The sequence below is a fragment of the Aquarana catesbeiana genome, linkage group LG13 (assembly GCF_042186555.1).
Source record: "Aquarana catesbeiana isolate 2022-GZ linkage group LG13, ASM4218655v1, whole genome shotgun sequence".
Lineage (NCBI taxonomy): Eukaryota > Metazoa > Chordata > Amphibia > Anura > Ranidae > Aquarana > Aquarana catesbeiana.
This window is the reverse complement of record NC_133336.1, coordinates 184,140,739-184,160,366: the sequence shown is the minus strand read 5'-3', so window position 1 is coordinate 184,160,366 and position 19,628 is coordinate 184,140,739. Positions and strand designations below refer to the sequence as shown.

General features: G+C 43.4%; 1 protein-coding gene across 1 annotated transcript in view; it reads left to right on the top strand.

The window, feature by feature from the left end:
* PRPF3 (pre-mRNA processing factor 3) overlaps positions 1–19,628 on the top strand; it is a 64,527-nt gene that overhangs the window by 10,082 nt on the left and 34,817 nt on the right. The window contains exons 3-8 of the mRNA XM_073609940.1: positions 1,239–1,372; positions 5,002–5,139; positions 10,324–10,404; positions 16,460–16,677; positions 18,246–18,552; positions 19,031–19,197. Of these exons, the coding sequence (XP_073466041.1) occupies positions 1,239–1,372; positions 5,002–5,139; positions 10,324–10,404; positions 16,460–16,677; positions 18,246–18,552; positions 19,031–19,197 (1,045 nt within the window). The remainder of the gene's footprint in view (positions 1–1,238; positions 1,373–5,001; positions 5,140–10,323; positions 10,405–16,459; positions 16,678–18,245; positions 18,553–19,030; positions 19,198–19,628) is intronic.

Below are 19,628 nucleotides of genomic sequence, written 5' to 3'. Positions count from 1 at the left end.
TATGCAATTAGCAGACCTCCAGCTGTTGCAAAACTACAAGTCCCATCATGCCTCTGCCTCTGGGTGTCATGCTTGTAGCTGTCAGAGTCTTGCAATGCCTCATGGGACTTGTAGTTCTGCAACTGCTGGAAGTCCACTAATTGCATATCCCTGCTCTAGGGTCTTTGCTAAAAATATATAATGTTTGGAGGTTCGAAGAAATTTTTTTTTTGCAAAAAATTGATTTTTGCTAGTAAACAAGTGACAGAAAAAGGCCTGGTGTTCAAGTGGTTAGGGTGTGAATTAAAGAAATTGGATATGTACTCTTACCAGACTGAATGAACTCACATGCCAGTGGGTCAATCACGCTTGTGTTTGCCACAACCTGGGAATCCAACATTGCACAGGGCTTGGAAGGAACTGGAACTCAGTTGGGAATCGATCCAATCGTGGATAATGGATAACAAACAAAATGCTCTCAACAGGACCAGTATAAAAATGATGAAAAATAGGCTCCATATGGTGCAGGTCAAAACAAGGGATTTATTTGTAGAAAAATACAAGAATCAGTTCATAGATGTGTACAGCAATGTGATCACAAGGTTTAAAAAGCAGAAGATTGCCCCAAGCATCACATTGCCTCCGCTGGCTTTCCTTCTTCCTTTACTGCATCCTGGTGCCATCTTTTTCCCAGGTAAGCAATGCGCAAGCACCCGGCCATCCACGTGATGTGAAAGAAAATGTGATTTGTCAGACCTGGCTACCTTCTTCCTTTGCTCCGTGGTCCAGTTCTGATGCTCACATGTCCATTGTAGGTTCTTTTGGCTGTGGACACGGGTCAGCATGGGCACCACGATAGGTCTGTGGCTACACAACCCCATACACAACAAATTGCGCTTAACATTTTTACTCCTTTCAATACTTCAACTTCAGGGACAAAATGTTTACTTGCCTCCTAATATAACCCACTGACTTTCAGATGCCATTGTAATTAGATAATCAATGTTATTGACTTTACCTGTCAGTGGTCATAATGTTATGGCTAATCAGGTTTTTTTTCTTTAGGTCTATGACTCCCTAGATAGTGATGCAAGGATGGGGGTAATGGCGCCCAGAGCTTTACCTATATAAATGCATCTTTGTTCTGTGTGTGTCGGGCTGATTAGTCGTTTATCACTTTGTGTGATTAATCAAATAGATCATATAATTATTGTCTCATTGTTTAAGAACCTGTTTCTAATATTGTCATTCTCCTATAGACCATCTGAGGCCGTTCCTTGATGATTCTACGATGCGTTTTGTTGACAAGCTGTATGATGCTGTCAAGGAAAGCCAAAGATCTTCGCGGCATTCAAAATCGAGCAGTGACAGAAGCAGAAAGCGAGAAGTGAAGGTATGGGGTTTACTGGGATCACATTATTTACAAAGAGCTGATGTTTGAGTCCGTTGAAGCAACATTATTACAAAAAAACTTCAGGTACTGCCACACCCAAAGGATGGGCTGTTCTGGCAATGTTTTGGGCATTTCCTGGGCATGTTGAAGCTTGCTGGCCCCTATTTGCCTCCTGCATGTTCCATTTGGTTAGTGATGCAGCCCATCGTAGGGATGGGCAAATAGAAATATCCGGGAGGCGTCAAAGTGTCAGGCTTTTTCCTTCAGAATGGCCCAATATTTGGTTGCGTCATTGGGACTTGAGATGCTACTGCACATGGTGCTCAGCATAAATGAGTACACCCCTTTTTAAAAGTAAGATTTTAATCAATCTTAATGAACACAAGAACAATTTTTTAAAATTTTTTACAAAACTGATTTTTTTTAATACATGAAAGTAAGGTTAAAGCAGACTTCCACCCAAAAATGGAACTTCCGCTTTTCGGATTTCCCCCCCACCCCCCTCCGGTGTCACATTGGCACCTTTCAGGGTATTTGCTCCCACTTCCGGGCATAGATAGCCGTAGTATCTGTGGATATCTACGCCATGTCCGGCGCCGCCGCCTCCTCCCCCGCTGTCTTCTGGGAGACACACAGGTCCCAGAAGACAGCAGGGACCAGTGGGATCGCACATGCGCAGTAGGGAACCAGGCTGTGAAGCCGCAAGGCTTCACTTCCTGATACCCTTACCTAAGATGGCGGCGCCTCCACCTGAGAGCCGAGGGACAGGTCGGCTTTGGGTGCCGACATCGTGGATGCCCTGGACAGGTAAGTGTCCATAAAAGTCAGCAGCTGCAGTATTTGTAGCTGCTGACTTTAAAAAAAAAAAAAAAATTGTAAAACTTGGATTACAAAATCTTCAGTTTTACTCAAATTAGTTGATGCAAAAATGAATACACCGCACAACAAAAACGACAAAATCTAGTATTTTGTATGACCTCCATGATTTGTAAGGACAGCGCCAAGTCTTCTAGGCATGGAATGAATAAGTTGGCGACATTTCGCAATCTCTATCTTTTTTTCCATTCTTCATGAACGACCTCTTTTAGAGCCTGGAAGCTGGATGGAGAGTGATGCTCAAACTTGTCTCTTCAGAATTCCCCATAGGTGTTCTATGATTGGGTTTAGATCAGGAGACATACTTGGCGACTGAATCACTTTCACCCTGTTCTTCTTCAGAAATGCAACAGTGGCCTTAGATGTGTGTTTTGGATTATTGTAGAAAAAAAATGAGGCGCTAAACAAACATTGCGTTATTAGATCTAATTGGAGAAAACACAAATCCATGATAAGTAGTTGAATCCAAAAAAGAAAACCTCCACCTCGTGCGTGCACCGTCACCGCAGGAAATATAGACTCTTACCAGAGAGCCTGGACCCTTTTATTGTGAAGGGTCACACAGGCTTGATGTAACAATCTTTGCAGGGGTCATCAGCTGGAGATGTGTCCTCAGATCAAATGGGGCATAAGCAGGACATTCAAACCAAGCTCCATCCACCCCCGATCAGATTGATCAGAAAATGAAAGAGACGCCAGATAGTGTAAAATCCCAAAAGATTTGTTTAATATAAAGTATTGCGCTTACATTAGTACAGGTAAAACCAGCATTGTGTACATGGCTGGCTTAAGATACACAGGCACTGTGCGAATAAATGCGATAGCAGGAAACCGCTCCTAACCCGTCCGGTTTCATCACAAAAGGACTTCTTCCAGGGCATGGAATTATTGTCATGTTGGAAAAGTGCTCAATGACCAAGGGCACAAAGTGATGGTAGCATCTTCTCTTTCAATAAAGAGCAGTTTATATGTGAATTCATGATACCATCAATGAAATGCAGCTCCCCAACACCCAGCAGCACTCGTGCAGCCCCACAGAAGGACACTGCCACCACCATGTTTCACTGTAGGCACCATGCATTTTTCTTTGTACTGTACTCCTCACCTTTGTGACACCATATGACACAGTTTTGAAGCCATCAGTTAAAAAATATTTATCTTGGTCCCTTCACTCCACAGTACAGAGTTCCAGTAGTCTTCTTTTTCAGCATGGGCCCTGGCAAATTCGAGGTGGCTTTTTTGTGCATGGGCTTTAGAAGAGGCTTCCTTCGTATATGACGCCCACGCATGCCATTCCTCTGCATTGTAGGTCGTATTGTGTTACCCAGCATGCACCTATCCAAAACTAAACCAGGAAGAGATCTCGATTGGGCTTCACATGCCCACAATCATGATGGCAACGGCCACAAACGGAGGCAGAAAATATTTGCGTAAGACATTTTTGCTAAATCGATCATGATCGTTGTATAATCGTTTTTGTATTTCATTTGTAATAATTCTGGTATCAATTTAAAAAAAAATTTCGCCGGAACGCTGCTTTAATTAGGATTTTGTTGTCTAAAATTTTGGCTTTGCTCCGAAGACTTTTGTTGGGGTGTATTCATTTTTGCAACATGGTCTTGAATGAATTTTGTTAGGAAAAATACTCTTTTGTGTGTGAAAATTAACAAATCTTGGTTGCAATTAACCCGCATTTGTGGGAGTATTTTGTAGTATAGTGTCCCACAGAAAATGTTGATTCGGAAAAAAGATTTTCTCACAGATTTGGGGTGTACTCATTAATGCTGAGCACTGTATATGCGCCTGCTGTTTTATACCTGACAGCAATGGGTTATTGTGTCTATTTTTTGGGGGGAGTGGAAGGTGGGCATTGGGCTGGAGCGTTGTTTTAAATGTCTGAATGTTTATCATTCAGTGATTGCAAAATGAGAAGCATAAGCACTAGCTTTAATGTAATTCTGGATCCCTAGGATATAGAAACACTAATTGATTCTGTTATTCTTCAGTGTACTGCCACATTGAATCTCAACCTTTGTCATTCCCTGAACTACGTGACTGCATGTTAGAATACCTTTGCTGTATGTAGTGACTTAATTTTGTGATTTGCCATATTCTAGGGAGATTCATTTCCAGGTGAAATGCAGAAATTATTAATTCGATCGACTTTTATTAAAGGGATATGCTGGAAAACTTTTGTTGATTGGTTCTGGTTGTCAGAATACAATGTTCTGGTGCAGTGATTTCTCCATTTTCCTCATTTGTGTGGATGGAGGAATCCCTGTTAGTGTTGTTTTTGTTATTTTTATTTTTTCCTCCAGCCAGCTTGGTGAGCAAAAAAAAAACTGTACATGGCCTGCTTATGTCCATTGACATTTTTTTTGAAAGAAGCTTTTCATATGATTGTCGCCCTTCTCTTTAGTACTTTGTACTGATGAGTATTGAAGTCTCAGCACCTCTTGGATTGATCCCCTTGAATTTTCAGAAGGTGGTCACAGATGGCTCCTTATTTCTCTATGGAAATGTTTACACCTTGGCACAGCTCAGTTAGCTAATATACCCCTAAAGAAAATAACAAACCTTTTAGCTTTTTTGGTGCCCTAAATTATCAAGATGTTAGACTTCTTAAAGGTGCCATGTGTCATTCATAATGGATTGATTGGCAGCTGAATGCATATTGCCTACTAAGGCAAAGAGGTGATTAATCAGTTGGAAAGATTTGCTTAAATTCACATAAACTTTTTTTCCTTTTTCAGGAAGTGTTTGGAGATGACGAGTCTAGGGATTCCTCTCATTCAAAGAGGAAGCGGGTGCCACGTTTTGAGGAAGTGGAAGATCCAGAAGTGATCCCAGGTCCCCCATCTGAGAGCCCTGGTATGCTGACCAAGATGCAGGTAAGCTGGTTAGTGTGTGTAGAACCCATAATGACAATTTACTATAAATTGCTAGTAGGCAATCCAATGAAATACTTGCAACTCGCTTGAGAGTTTATTCCAAAATGAAATTATTATTCTTCTACTTCAGGTTTGTGTGAGGATGTCTAATGTGTCATGCATATTTCTGGAGAGGTCTTAAAGCAGTAGTAAACTGCAGGAAGAAGAATTGGCCCCTGCAGGATAGTGTCATAATGTGCTGGTATGCATCGCATGCTAGCACATTTTGAGAGACTTTCCTTAAAACGAAGCCCTCCAGTGGTGCGCTGTCACCCGCTGACAGGGCTTCCATCTTCACCTGGTCGGTCTTCCGGGTTTTCGGATTACGGGCATTTGAATGGCCAAGCTACAGTGACGCCCATGGGAGTTATGGCCTGCAGCATAGGGCTCTGACTAGACAGCGCTGTCCATTCAGTGCACATGCACTGAGGACGTCACTGCCTGCTACTCATGTAAATATCTGCCAAGCAGTGCACGTTTAGGAGATATTGTACAGAAGAAACATGAGCTGTGTTGAAAAATCAACACCACATCCCTAATATGAAACTAGAGAACCAAAGTATAGAAATGGGACTTTAACCACTTCAGCCCCGGAAGAATTTATCCCCTTCCTGACCAGAGAACTTTTTGCGATTCGGCACTGCGTCGCTTTAACTGACAATTGCGCGGTCGTGTGACATTGCACCCAAACAAAATTGACGTCCTCTTTTTTTTTTTTTTCTCCACAAATCGAGCTTTTTTTTGGTGGTATTTGATCGCCTCTGCAGGTTTTTATTTTTTGCGCTATAAACAAAAAAAGAGCGTCAATTTTGAAAAAAGCACAATATTTTTGTACTTTTTGATATATATATATAATTTTTTTTTTTTTTTTTTTAAAAAGCTAATTTTTCCTCAGTTTAGGCCGATATGTATTCTTCTACATAAGTTTTAGTAAAAAAAATTGCAATAAGCATATATTGATTGGTTTGCGCAAAAGTTATAGTGCCTACAAAATAGGGGGTAGATTTATAGCATTTTTATTATTATTTTTTTTACTAGTAATGGCGATCTGCAATTTTTATCCTGACATGGCGGACACATCGGACAATTTTGACACATTGTTTCGACCATTTGGTATTTATACAGCGATCAGTGCTATAAAAATGCATTGATTACTGTAAAAATGTCACTGGCAGTGAAGGGGTTAACACTAGGGGGCGATCAAGGGGTTAACTGTGTTCTGGGAGGTGATTCCAGCTGAAGGGGGAGGGGACTGACAAGAGGAAGTGACAGATCGTGGTTCCTAGCTAATAGGAACATACAATTAGTCACTCCTCTCAGAACAGGGAAGTGTGTGTTTACACACACTCGTCCCTGTTCTGTGTCTCCTGCTCATGATCGCTCGTGGCCGGCGGTCATTGCGACTGTCGGCCACGAGCATCGGCGCGCCTGGTAGCCTGAACCCACGAGCCGATGTATAGCTACGACGGCTCGCTCAGGGGAGCCAACCTGCAGCAGTATAACTAAGGCGGCTGGTCGGGAAGCGGTTAAGTGTTGAAACCTTCTCTAAATGATTACCAGTATACAAACATTTCATTAAAAAGTTTATTTCAAAATTGGTTAAAAGGTAACGGGGTAAGTACTCCTAAAACAGCTTCCACAGCCCACATCTCAGACAAAACACCCCTGTAAATAGAGGTCCTTCCCTATTGATATTAGAAGAGAAATCTAGTTGATATACATTAAAATACATACAAAATTATTTCCACATATGGGAAGGATACCTCACCCAACACTTTTTTGCTTTATCAGCTTCCTCAGGGACTCAGAGGGTGCAGTTAGGGTTGAGTGAATATAAAGCAGAGTTTCTCTGGAGGATCCAGTGAGTGCACTAATAAATATTCCCAGTGTGACCGAACGCAAGGCAGATATATGATGATATTCAAGAGACACTAGGTGGATGTCTAGCGACCTTATGGAGGCACATCCTGGAGCAGCAGCTATCATTTTTGAGGTGTTGGTCTGTCAGTTGTACTTGTTTCTTTTAGATTTTCTGTATTAGCATGTTACTTGAAATCTACTATGGGATATAGACAGGCAAGTGCCTTTTGGATTTGACCAGCTAAGAAGCCACTTTACTTTTCCTCTTTTTCGAAGGACAGTGTTCGTGGCTCCCTGGTGGGCGTTTCTGGTCTGTGATATCCACCTAGTGTCTCTTGGATACCATCAAATACCTGCCTTGCACTTGGTCACACTGGGAAAATTTCAGTGCACTCACTGTATTCTCCAGAGACGAGTTCTGTTTTATATTCTCAACCCTAACCGGACCCTCTGAGTCCCTGAGGACGCTGATAAAGTAAAACGTGTTGAGTGAATTATCCTTCCCATATGTGAAAATAGTTTTTTGATGTATGTATTGTGTATCAACTAGATTTCTCTTCTAATATCCATAGGGAAGGGCCTCTCTTTACAAGGGTGTTTTGTTTTGAGATATGGGTTGTGGAAGATTTTTATGTTTTTAGGGGTACACACCCCCATGTTACCTTTTTAACCATTTTTTGTAATAAACCTTTTAATTGTTTGTATACTTGTAATCCTTCTGAGAGAAGGTTTCACCACCTTTAACCACTTGCCCACCGCTGCCCGTCATATGATGTCCTTGACTTTGTAGAAGTATATCTGAATGATGGGTGCAGCTACAGGCATCATTCAGATATTGTCTTTTTCAGCTGGCGATTCCCTACACCATAAGAATTATCATAGCGTCTGGTCAGCCGCTTGATCGTTCTTACGGGCAGCGAGAGGGGTCGTCCCCCTCCCGCCGCCCTCCGGTACTTCTGCAGACTCACTGCTGCCATCGGCCCCGGATGTCTACCATAGAGATTTCTGGTGGACCAAATGGTCACTGGAGTCTCTCTGATTGTTCGGAGTCCGGGCGCGATGTTATGACGTCACGCCCGGCCTCTGCTTTCAAATAAATGCCGCCGCCTCGGCTGGGAAGTTTTTTTTTTTTTTTTGCGTTTGAAAAATTGCTGCACAAATACTGTGCGAGATAAAAAGTTGCAATGACCGCCATTGTTTTCCCTAGGGTCTCTGCTAAAAAAAAACATATATAATTTTTGGGGGTTCTATGTAATTTTCTGATTTTGATTTTATGATTTTTATGATTGAAATTGTGATTTTTACATGTTGGAGAGAAATGTCAAAATTGGCCTTTTTGGCAAGTGGTAAAAGTTCCATTTGTATACTTTGGTTCTCGAGATATTTATTGTACCTACTTTTTATAGGCTTACCTGGTACGTAAAGATTACTCCAGGTAGCTTTACCACCACTTTAAATTTTAGTTTTTCTTTTGAATTATTTGAAATGATCTATGACAAGGAATTATAAAAGTACTGTTTATAGCGACATCAGGGTTCTAGTAGCCTGTAAGACTGTACTCGCATGGGTATTTGGCCACAGTGCGACTCCCTGCTGCTGGAATTGCTGCGAGTGAATAGCTGCTGAGCCTGTACATTGCAATGACAAGGCGATTTGCACAACCAGGATTTGCCTAACATTATCGCATCTGGCCACATCTTAAACCTGTCATTGCAATGTATGGGCTCTGTGGCCTCTGCTAGCCACATGCAGTAATCTGGAGATTTTTGCTGCTGCGATTTGCACTGTGACAAAACATGTGAATGTAGCTGATGTCACTACCTCTAGCCTAGGGGTGCCCAACCTTTTTGAAGAGCGAGGGCCACTTAAGCCAGTTACACGCCACAATGAGTGGAGCAGGTGGATGACGGGTCAATCTGCAGACACAGCCCACTCTACTTTATGGGCCCTCTGATCTGATTCGCCTAGACGTATGGGGACAGATCCCTTTTTATGTGTTTTTTTTTTTTTTTTTTTTTTTTTTTTTTTTTCAGCGGATCGGATTGGAGGTAGGCTGGTGTAAATGGACACAAGTCTGTTTACGTTTGCCGCTCCATAGAGGTGAATGAAGGGTCGATTGGGTTGCAATGATCGCGTGAAAGGGGCCTAAGGCTGCTTTCACACTGATGCACTGCGGGTTTACCCACACCGCGGGAGCAGTGCACCTGTGGCTTTCCTGCGGGTAAGCTGCACTTTGCCATAGATTTTCTGTTATATCCTGCAGGTGTGGTAAACTTTCTGAAAGCTCACCAAATCCGCAGGTAATAGCAGAAGTCTATGGCTTTGTGCAGGTAACCCACTGCGCTGTACCTGCAGATCCGTTTGAAAGCAGCCTCCGTAACCACTACAAAGCAGATATGCCCAAATTTACACTGATTTTAGTCATAAACTTCCCTTTAAGTCTTCCATTCAGGTTCAGCCATTGCTGTCCCAGGCAGCGTGCATTTGGTATCGCTCCACCTGTGACAGGAGCCGGTGCTATACAGGAAGCATCGGCTTATGTGGCTCTGCTCCGCAGCCGCTTGCTTCCTTTACCCCAGGCGTCATTCACAACACTGATGCTCTGGGATGGCAACCTGCGATCTCTGCTTGCCATCCCAGAACAGGAGGTCGCGGGCCACTGGTTGGGTACTCCTGCTCTAGGCCTTTCGAATTAGCAATACAGTTTCTAATCTACTGGTTATCTGATGGATGCTTCAGCCAGGATTCGACTGCTATAACCCCTTACGATGTAATGGCAACTGCTGTTCACTTATTTAGGATAGTCTGAGGGACATTTCTATTATAAGTCACTGAAGTGTCCATGCACCTTTTTAGCAGATTGGGAAATGCGGCCGATTGAAGGCATACTGACCTGGCTAGCTGGAAGCGGTTCTATTTCGCTGTATGCCTTACTCCGGTGGTACCAAAAAGGTTAACCAGCAGCCCCTACCAGCTAAACTGCCTCTAGGGTTTTTTTTGAGAGTTTACGTACTGTTCAGGCATTTTTACTTGATGTGTTTTAAAAACGATATTAAGGAAAACCGTTGTTTTTTCAAAATTGCAGTTTTTTTTGTTTTTTGGGTTTTTTTTTGTTTTTTTTTTTATAGTGCTGAGAAATGAACTGGTTTTGAAGGGGGGTGTAACATGCTGGTATTGAGGTTGTTGAGTAATTCTAAAATGCCCTAGATTTATAAAAATAGAAGACTCTTACTTTTAGGTGATTTGCTTAATTCTCCATAAAGTTGTCTTTTTCTTGTTTTGTAGATTAAACAGATGATGGAAGTGGCAACCCGACAGATTGAAGAGAGGAAGAAACAGCTGAGCTTTGTCAGTCCTCCAGCAGTGGTATGGCTTTAAAATACATTTTGTTTTTGCTGTCACTGTCATGGGTTATTGTATGAAAATACTACAAAGCCTAGTACTTACAAAGGGCTCATCAGGCAATTAAGTCACTGTATGCGACTCATTTCTCAAGGGATACAAAGGTGTTTAATGGGATTTGTATTGATTTCATAATTTTTTCTCACTTTCGTTTGTATTGGTGGATACTTGAAAAAGTCATCTGATTTTTCCTTGTTAACATTTACCCTCATGTAGCACTTTTGTTTTGTATTCTAGTTTGAGTTGAAGCTGAGTTACTATGGTTGACAGCATGCTTCCCTCCCCCCCGCTGCTGTTTGACCACACTGCTCTCAGACAAATGTGTAATGAGTGCTGATTGACAGAGCTCATTTCGGGCAGCAGGCACAAAAGCAACATTTTTTTGTCACAGGTTATATGAATGTCAATAGTAAATGCTAGTAAACATTCCCCTGCACATACAATTTTTAGTCAGTGCTAGCAGGGCTGTGTGATTGATCAGCTGGCTGTCAATAAACAGCCACTGCACTGTGTAGCTTAGAAAAGTAAAGGATTAGCACTAGCAGGGTTATGAATGGATATACTTCCTTATGGAATGTATGTAATAAAATGAAAGCACCATGGGACATTTGGCGTACATAAATATACAAACCAGGCAGTGTGTGGAAAGCAAAGTGAGAATCTAACAGGGGACTTTAGCACTGTGTTGTTGCTTCTCCATAGGAACTCCCATAAATTGGGCATCAGCCTGGGGTGGAGCAGACAGCAAGCACTGACAGATAAAGAGGTGTTTTTAGTGCCAACCACAGCATGGATAACTACATACACTTGGCACCCTGGGGTATTCGGCAAGAATTTTTAGGTTGTGAAGATGCATCTTCTTTAAAGGAAACCTAAGCCTTTTGTTCTGAAAATGCTAGTCTCCTGGCTGTGATGGAGGATGTGATGATTTTGACACTTACTGAAGCACTGATCTGGAACAAGTATGCAAATTGGGAGCTGTTACTTTACTGACTTCACTGACTTTATCCTTGTTTGGGGTCAGAGAACCTTGAACTCAGGATCAGCGTGTTTATTAGGCAGCTAGCATTTTTCAGGGAGGATCATGTCTGCAATCTTACTTAAACACATTGCTAATAGCATTAGCAAAATTTCCATTTGGTGCACCTCTAGCAGACATGATACAGGAGATGGTCAGAAAACGCAGACATGATACAAGAGAACAATGCAGCCTCACCGATGCCTGGATCTCCCGCTGTGTCATGGAGCTGGATTTGAATTGACTGGGCATCTGTTGTAACAATGTCTCGCCTCCTATGATACGTCACACTGAATCAATGTCCTGGCATTGCATCAGTGTGCCGCCTATCACAGGAGGCGGGACATTGTTACTGCGGCCGCCCCGGACCTTTCAGCTCCAAGACACAGGGAGGTCGCTGTTCTGTGCGAGACGAGCAGGGAGGGGAAGACTCTGACTAAGCCGCCAGCATGACGCCCCCGCAATGTGCGGCAGTCAGGGTGGACCGCCCCTTTTCGGAGCAGTTATCGGCACCTTTTCTTTCCCTTTTTGGCCGATATGTTTTCAGCGGCCGAAATTTCGGTGCACCACTAAATTTAAATAGAGCTGAATTTGAGGAAGATATAAAAGATAGATTAACGCAGCTCTGCATTCATTAATACATCATTAAATTGGTATTCAATGCTTCAGTATTTTTAAGTGAATGTATTCTTAGCAACTTGTTAAACATTCAGCAGTACATAATTTTCCATCATATCTGACCACAAATATTTAGTACACACCCCTGTTGGCTTCAGGTTGCACGGTGACATTTCCCCAAATATTCAGTTTGGGGAGCACAGGCTCTGACTTGTGCACAGTGTGCTAGGGACACCACAGGCTCCAGACGCTTTCAGTCACTCTCGTGAAGACTCGTGGACTGGCCTGTAACATTGCCTCAGGAGCTGGACCCTGCATTAGCGCTTACTCTGTTAAAGTAATAAAGTGAGATGTAGTTAGTCGCAGGGTGCTCTACAGGTCCGCAGTGTTGTTTGGCAGCTTTGTGACCTAGTCCTTGAAGACCCCCCTCAGTGGAGGAGGAATATGCCTTCCCCAAAGCAGGGAGTTTCCAACTGGTGGGACCCTGTATAGGAGCTCAGAGACCCTGGGTGATTGGTCTGACTATGACCCATCCTTGCGGGGGCCGTTTGAAGCCTAAAGGGTTCCTTTCTTCCTAAGGTTAAAGTGGTTAAGTCACTTACCCCCATTACTTGTATCATCTGTTTTTTGATTATACTCCTAAATACCTTTTTGCACACCTCCGCTCTGCGGTTATGTGATCCCCCTCTGCTCTCCTTTCCTGATCTAAGTAGAACAGTGGGAGGAACTGAGATTCCCCTCTGGTGTCAGCTGGCCAGCAGATGGAGGTCACGTGCGCTGTGGAGGTATTTCAGATCATTTAAAAAAAAAAAACAGACACTATTTTAGATCTTCATAAAACAGAGGATACAAGTAATGGGGGTATGTATTGCAGTGAAAATAGCGGCGGGAGGGGCGGGGAGCAGATCGGCTCTCACTACACTGACTGAGCTGACAGGGAGGGGGCAGAGACTGTGAGCTGATGGAGCCATGTGAACTGACCTAGGTATCCTGGATTGGCAGCCATGATTACGATGGTCAGTTCACATAGGAGGGACACAGGAACAGGCAGAATCCACCAGGTATTTTAGAACATAGAAAGGGACAAATTACACTGCAGCAGCACTATGCTGTTATTTATGCTTTAGAGTAACAGGAGCTTTTTTTTTTTTTTTTTTTTTTTTTTGGGTTACAACTGCTTTTAACTCTTTTCACCAGAATCAGGACATTGTCCTGCCTTCTCTTTGACTGGTTCCGGAGCATCCTAAGGAGCTTTCTCTCCACTGTTTGAATGTGGTGGAAGCAGTGCAGGTTTACCTTTTTGGCAACTGCTTCTATCTGAAACTCGGATCATCTTATTTTCCTGCCGGCTGGCTCTCACAAAGGGGTTCCTTGTCTCATTCTGCGATTTCTAGGTGGATTAGGCAGGGTATCAAGAAGACTTGTGCCATGAAGGGCAGGGTTCCTCGCTTTCCAGTTAAGGTTCACTTGACTCATTCAGTCTGTACCTCCTAGCAGGGTGGACATGATTTAAATCACCAATAAAAAGGCTTGATTTAAATCAACTCAAATCATAATTTTTAAAGAGCAACTGTCATCTCTGTCCCGTAGCAGCTCCTCCTCTGACCAACTGTTGACTCACCAATAGTCCCATTCACTTTAAGGGCCCTTTCACACTGGAGCAGTTTGCAGGCGCTATTGCGCTAATAATAGCGCCTGCAAACCGACCCGAAAGTGCCGCTGCAGCGGTGCGCTAGCAGGACGGGAAAAAAGTCCTGCTAGCTGCATCTTCAGAGCGGAGTGTATACCGCTCCTGCCCATTGAAATCAATGGGACAGCACGGCTATACCACCGGAAAAGCGCCTCTGCAGAGGCGTTTTGCGGTGGTTTTTAACCCTTTCTCGGCCGCTAGCGGGGGTAAAACTGCCCCGCTAGAGGTTGAATACCGACGGTAAAGCGCCGCTTACAATAGCAGCGCTTTACCGCCTCCCCCGCCCCAGTGTGAAAGGGCCCTAATGGGACGGCTGGTGATGCGGAAGTGACACGACAAGGTGAGGGACGTGGCGGCAGCAGGTGAGTGGATGCCCGCTAACAGGTGCTCTTTAAATGTAAATGAAATGTGACTTCTTGTTAGTAGTTAGAATCAGATTTGCAAACAAAATGAAGGTTTCCTATTTTAGAATAAGCTGTCAGGTTAGTAAAACAGCGATATCTGAACCAATTCAATCATACAGTTTGTAGTGTACATAGATTTGCAAAACAATGGGATAAAGGAATATTCCTGATCTTTGTTTTATCTCATGGTTACTGTGACATTGTGTGAATGCATCAATGCAGTGCATGTTATCTCAGCTTGCAGAGCTTGGATTCATTCAATGAGTTTACCAAAAATGTAAATATTGCAGAATATACAGCCTCATTCTACATAACTAAGCTCCATTTCAAGCTGAATAGACTAAATTATTAATGTATCTTAAATAGAAAATAATATTAAAATTATTACTCCAAAAGCTTTTTATTAACCACTTGCCGCCCGCCATATAGCAAAACGACGTCTGCAAAGTGGTTGCAATATCCTGATTTGACGTCATATGACGTTGTCAGGATATCAAGCTGCTGAGTGCCCCCAGGGGCGTGCATCGCAGTGATCGTTGTTGCGGCGTGTCAGTCTGACACACCGCAACTCTGATCTAGGTAAAGCGTTTCTGACTCTTTACCACGTGATCAGCCATGTCCAATCACAGCTGATCACGATGTAAACATAAAGAGCTGTTGATAGGCTTTTGCTCACTCGGGTCTGACAGACGCAAGTAGAGGAGAGCCGATCAGCTTGTCTCCTGACAGGGGGGTCTGTGCTGATTGTTTATCAGCGCCGCCCTCCCTCGGATGCCTGTCCAGGACCACCAAGATGCCACCTGGACCACCAGGGATAGCCACCACACTGGACCATCGGGTATGCCACCCTAGACCACCAGGCAACTGCCAAATGGTGCCAATCAAAAATGCCTGCCAGTGCCACCAGTGATGCCTCAATGCCCATCCATGCCCAGCAGTGCCGTCTTATCAGTGCCACCCATAAGTACCCATCAGTGCCCATCACTGCCGCATATCAGTGCCACCTCATCAGTGCCCATCAGTGAAGCAGAAAACAAAACCCTTATTTTTTTTTCCCAAATTTTCGGTCTTTTTTTTTTTTTTTTTTTATTCCTTTAGCAAAAAATAAAACCCGCAGAGGTGATCAAATACCACCAAAAGAAAGGTCTATTTGTGGGAACAAAATGATAAAAATTAAGTTTGGGTACAGTGTAGCATGGCTGCGCAATTGTCATTTAAAAAGCGATAGCGCTGAAAGCTGAAAATTGGCCAGGGCAGGAAGTTGTACCATTGAAATGGTTAAAATTAAATTGTTTTTTTTATTTTTTATTTAAATCATTGATTTTTATCTACCCTGCCTCCTAGGGGTATTCAGTACCAGGCATCTGTTTGTCAGATTTGCAAGACTACCATGTGGTCCTCTATTCACACAATTTAGTTCTACCAGGTGGATGTTCATCCTCTGCAGACAACAGTTTCAGTTATACGATGCCTCAAGCTGCTTTTTGATTCTGGAAATGAATTCCGTTTTTTGCTGTGATGTTGCTGTGTGGCCTCTTCCTCTGTTTTGTTTAGGGATGCCCCAGGCTCTATAGTTAAACGATTTTTGACATGCCTGTAAAATCCTTTTTCTTGGAGTACAGGACAAGACACCCTCCCCTCTGTCCTGGTGGTTCCTCATAGCAAAGCCCCTCTTTCCTGGAGGTTCCTGTTATGGCTTACTACAAGACGGAGGATTTCTGGGACTGGGAGGGGTTATATGGGCTGCCCCACAATTCTGTTTGCCAGTGTCCAGTCTTCTGAACGAGACTGCATGTAACATGGGGTCTGTGATTATAGTAGCCTGTATTCTGTACTCTACAAGACAAGGATTTTACAGCTAAGTAAACAAAATAAAATCTGAAGTTTTTCATGTTATATACCTGAATTTGACTTGCTGTCAGCTTTTTGCAGCCATTGGGGGAAGCGACACAAGGAGCAGTCAGTTGTGCAAGGAGCATGCTGATTGGAGAATGGGGTAGAGATGAGCTTGTCAGTGTGCTGCTTTTTCTTTCATTGTCCATTCACAAATTGGGGGGGGGGGGGGGGGTTTGGTGAGACCTGTAAGTTTACTGAAAATCAGGTCTGCTGTCCTACCAGGCAGTTCATTTTCATTTTCGTGTGGTAGAGTTGTGCCAGTCTTAGGAAGGCTAGCAAAAAAAAAATCATTTCGCAAGTAAAACAGCCCCCTTATATGCATTTACTTTGTGTATTTAGCTGCTTGCCTGGAGTTCCGCTTTAACATTTGTTTTACTTTTTCTGTTTGCACAGTCCAAAATTTCATCCTCCCAGCCTGAACGGTCTTCCATTGGTAACACCATCCAACCATCCCAAGCTGCCACATTTATGAACGACGCAATTGAGAAGGCCAGAAAAGCGGCTGAACTTCAAGCCCAAATCCAAGCCAAGCTGTCATCAAAAATTGACCTTTTAGGAACTGCCAATATGGTGGGCTTGGCTAACTTGCATGCCATGGGAATTGCTCCTCCGTGAGTACCAGTTTTTTCTGCCTGTTTCCTGACATTCTAAATTTAAACACTTAAAAAGGTATTTCACATCCTTAATTGATAGAATGTAACCAGTAAGCTACAGAGCTATTTTCACATTTCTGTACCTAATTCAGCAATAGCTTTTGTGACTTATAATTTAAAGGTTATATGGATATATATTAGGGGCAAACATTAAGACCCCTTTTACACTGGGGCCATTCTTGCGTTAGAGGTAAAGCGCCGCTTGTTTTACCCGCTAGCGGGGCGCTTTTAACCTCAAAGAAAGGGTTCATTCATTGCAATGGGCAGGGGCATTTTGGGAGTGCTGTGTACAGCGCTCCCAAACTGCCCCAAAGATGCTGCTTGCAGGACTTTTTCTAACGTCCCACAACGCACCTCCCCGGTGTGAAAGCACCCATTGCAATGAATGGGAGGCAGTTTTCAGGCGCTTTACAGGTTCTATTTCTAGCGCTAAAACACCTGATACCTGCTTCAGTGTGAAAGTGGTCTACAGGAGAAGTACGGCCAAAACTCGTTTGGCTGTACTTCTATGGATCACAGGAGTGCAGATTGTTTTGCACTCTTGTGACCCGTTTTCAGCAGGTAGCCGCCGTCACAGGTGCGGTCCCAGGCTCGGCATCATCACGACCATAGAGTCCGGATCCACCCACATGCCTGGACCGGCACCCAGCTCAGCCTCTCAGCGAGCCGCTCAAAGGCTGAGCCAGCCGCTCCCGACTCCTCCACAGACCAGGGCTCCAGTGAGCGCAGGGGGAGGAGCGGTTCTTGGCGTTAGAGGTGCCTGGGGATAGATGCAGCATCGAACTGATGCTGCTTCCACCTAGGTAAGAATAAATGTGCAATAACCCCAAACCTCATACTTCTCTTTTAAATTATTTGATGCCATTGGATCACATTTTGTATCCGAGCAAATTTTTCTTGGTGTGACCAGTGATAATTTAACCCTTTCGCTGCCGGGTCTGTTTGCACTACGCACCTAACAGTGGGTGGGTTTAACACACATTCCCAGTGGCTACAGCCTTTGGGATTGTGTGTAAATCTGACAAGCAGATTCCTGCCTGTCAGATGGAAGCATTCGGGTGGCTGTGCTGCCACTTGATTGCTTCCACACACCCCCTCTATGTGTGCCCCCACTGTGTACTTGGCCCCCAGTTGTTGGGCACCATTTTGAAGGGTGCCGACACTAAAATTCTCTGTGAAAAAAAAACTTTACTGTACGCCTCCTTGTGTAGAATGTGGAGAGGGAGAGCTTCGCTGAAGCATTTGATCAGGTAAGGCGGGTTAAATTTCGCTGCTACACTGCATTAACACTGGGGGGGATTAAACTTCATTGCCACTATAATAGGGGTTATTGTGGTCACTGACATCAGTGATGGGGTTGCTGTTGCAGACACTGACACCAGCGACAGGTTGTTATTGCGGTCACTGACGCCAAAGATTACTCCAACTTGGATTAAGCAGTCGACTTTCATGTTACTTGATGATTTGAAGTATCTTACTTTAAAGCTGCGCAGAATTGCTCATATATGTGTTATTGTCCCTTATAGGAAAGTAGAGTTAAAGGACCAATCAAAACCCACTCCTCTTATTTTGGATGACCAGGGCCGGACAGTAGACGCCACAGGAAAAGAGATAGAGTTGACCCATCGCATGCCCACTTTAAAAGCCAACATCCGAGCTGTGAAGAGGGAACAGTTCAAACAACAGCTGAAGGAGAAACCTTCAGAAGACTTGGAGGCAAACAGCTTTTATGACCCTCGAGTTCAGTTCACGCCTGCACAGAGGCCGAAGCGGGGCTTTAAGTTTTATGAAAAGGGGAAATTCGAGAAAATAGCTCAGAGGCTGCGGACAAAGGTATCTACGTTTTCCTGTTTGTTAAGCGTACCTATGCTGAAATCGCCCTCTGTCCTGCTCTTTTTATTCATGTTACTGAAATGCTTGAAGTAGAAATCTCACCTTTTGTTAGCTTGTTTGACAGGTGTTCATATTGGTAGGTCCTATATCCATTTTTGTTCTGGGATCATAGCAGTTGGATTTTCCCTAATTTTTTTGTCCAAGTAATAGTGGTCATCAGGGCAAGTTGAGAGAGTGAGTCTCCCCAACAGATACACAAATGGTAATAAAACGGGACAGGTTTTTACCCTAAAATGGAAAAAAATATTTTAGTTGGAGTTCTGTTTTAACTTTCCTGTTTGAAGACTGTTCTCTAGGCTCCCTGTGAGGTGTGTGATCAACCAGAGCTGGCCAATCATTTAGCAACAGCAGTGTAAAAATTCTTCTGCAGTGTTTGCAAATATAATTTCTTGGTTTTAAAACTGTTTGTGTCAAACAGGCTCAGCTGGAAAAACTACAGGCGGAAATCTCCCAGGCTGCCAAGAAAACTGGCATCCAGGCTTCCACCAGATTAGCACTTATCGCACCCAAAAAGGAGCTGAAAGAAGGAGAAATCCCAGAGATTGAATGGTGGGACTCTTTCATCCTTCCCACCGGCAGTGAACTGTAAGTGATTGGTAAACAGACTTTAAAGACCTTATGTTGTATTGACCTAAACATACTGCCATTGCTAAACTCCTGAACACCATTCCCAGTACATGCAAATCATCTGGTTTAAATACAGTTAGCTTACTAAGTTGGAGCAAATGTTGGTAATGTAGTAATATCTCCCGAACAACTTACTTGTTCTAAGTCAGTGACTTAAAGTGTTTGTTACCTTAAAAAAAAAAAAAAAAAATAGAAAATGGATGCTGTCCCTTTTTTAAAGCATGTTTATACAATAGTACCTTGGATTACGAGCAGGGGATCTCGGCTCCGCCCACCGCAGCTGTCAAACGGTAGAGCGGCCAGTCATGTGAGCACCAAGCAGCACTCTGAAATTGGGTATATACTGCATTTTTTTTTTTTTTTTTTTTTTAGAAATCTCACACCGGGTG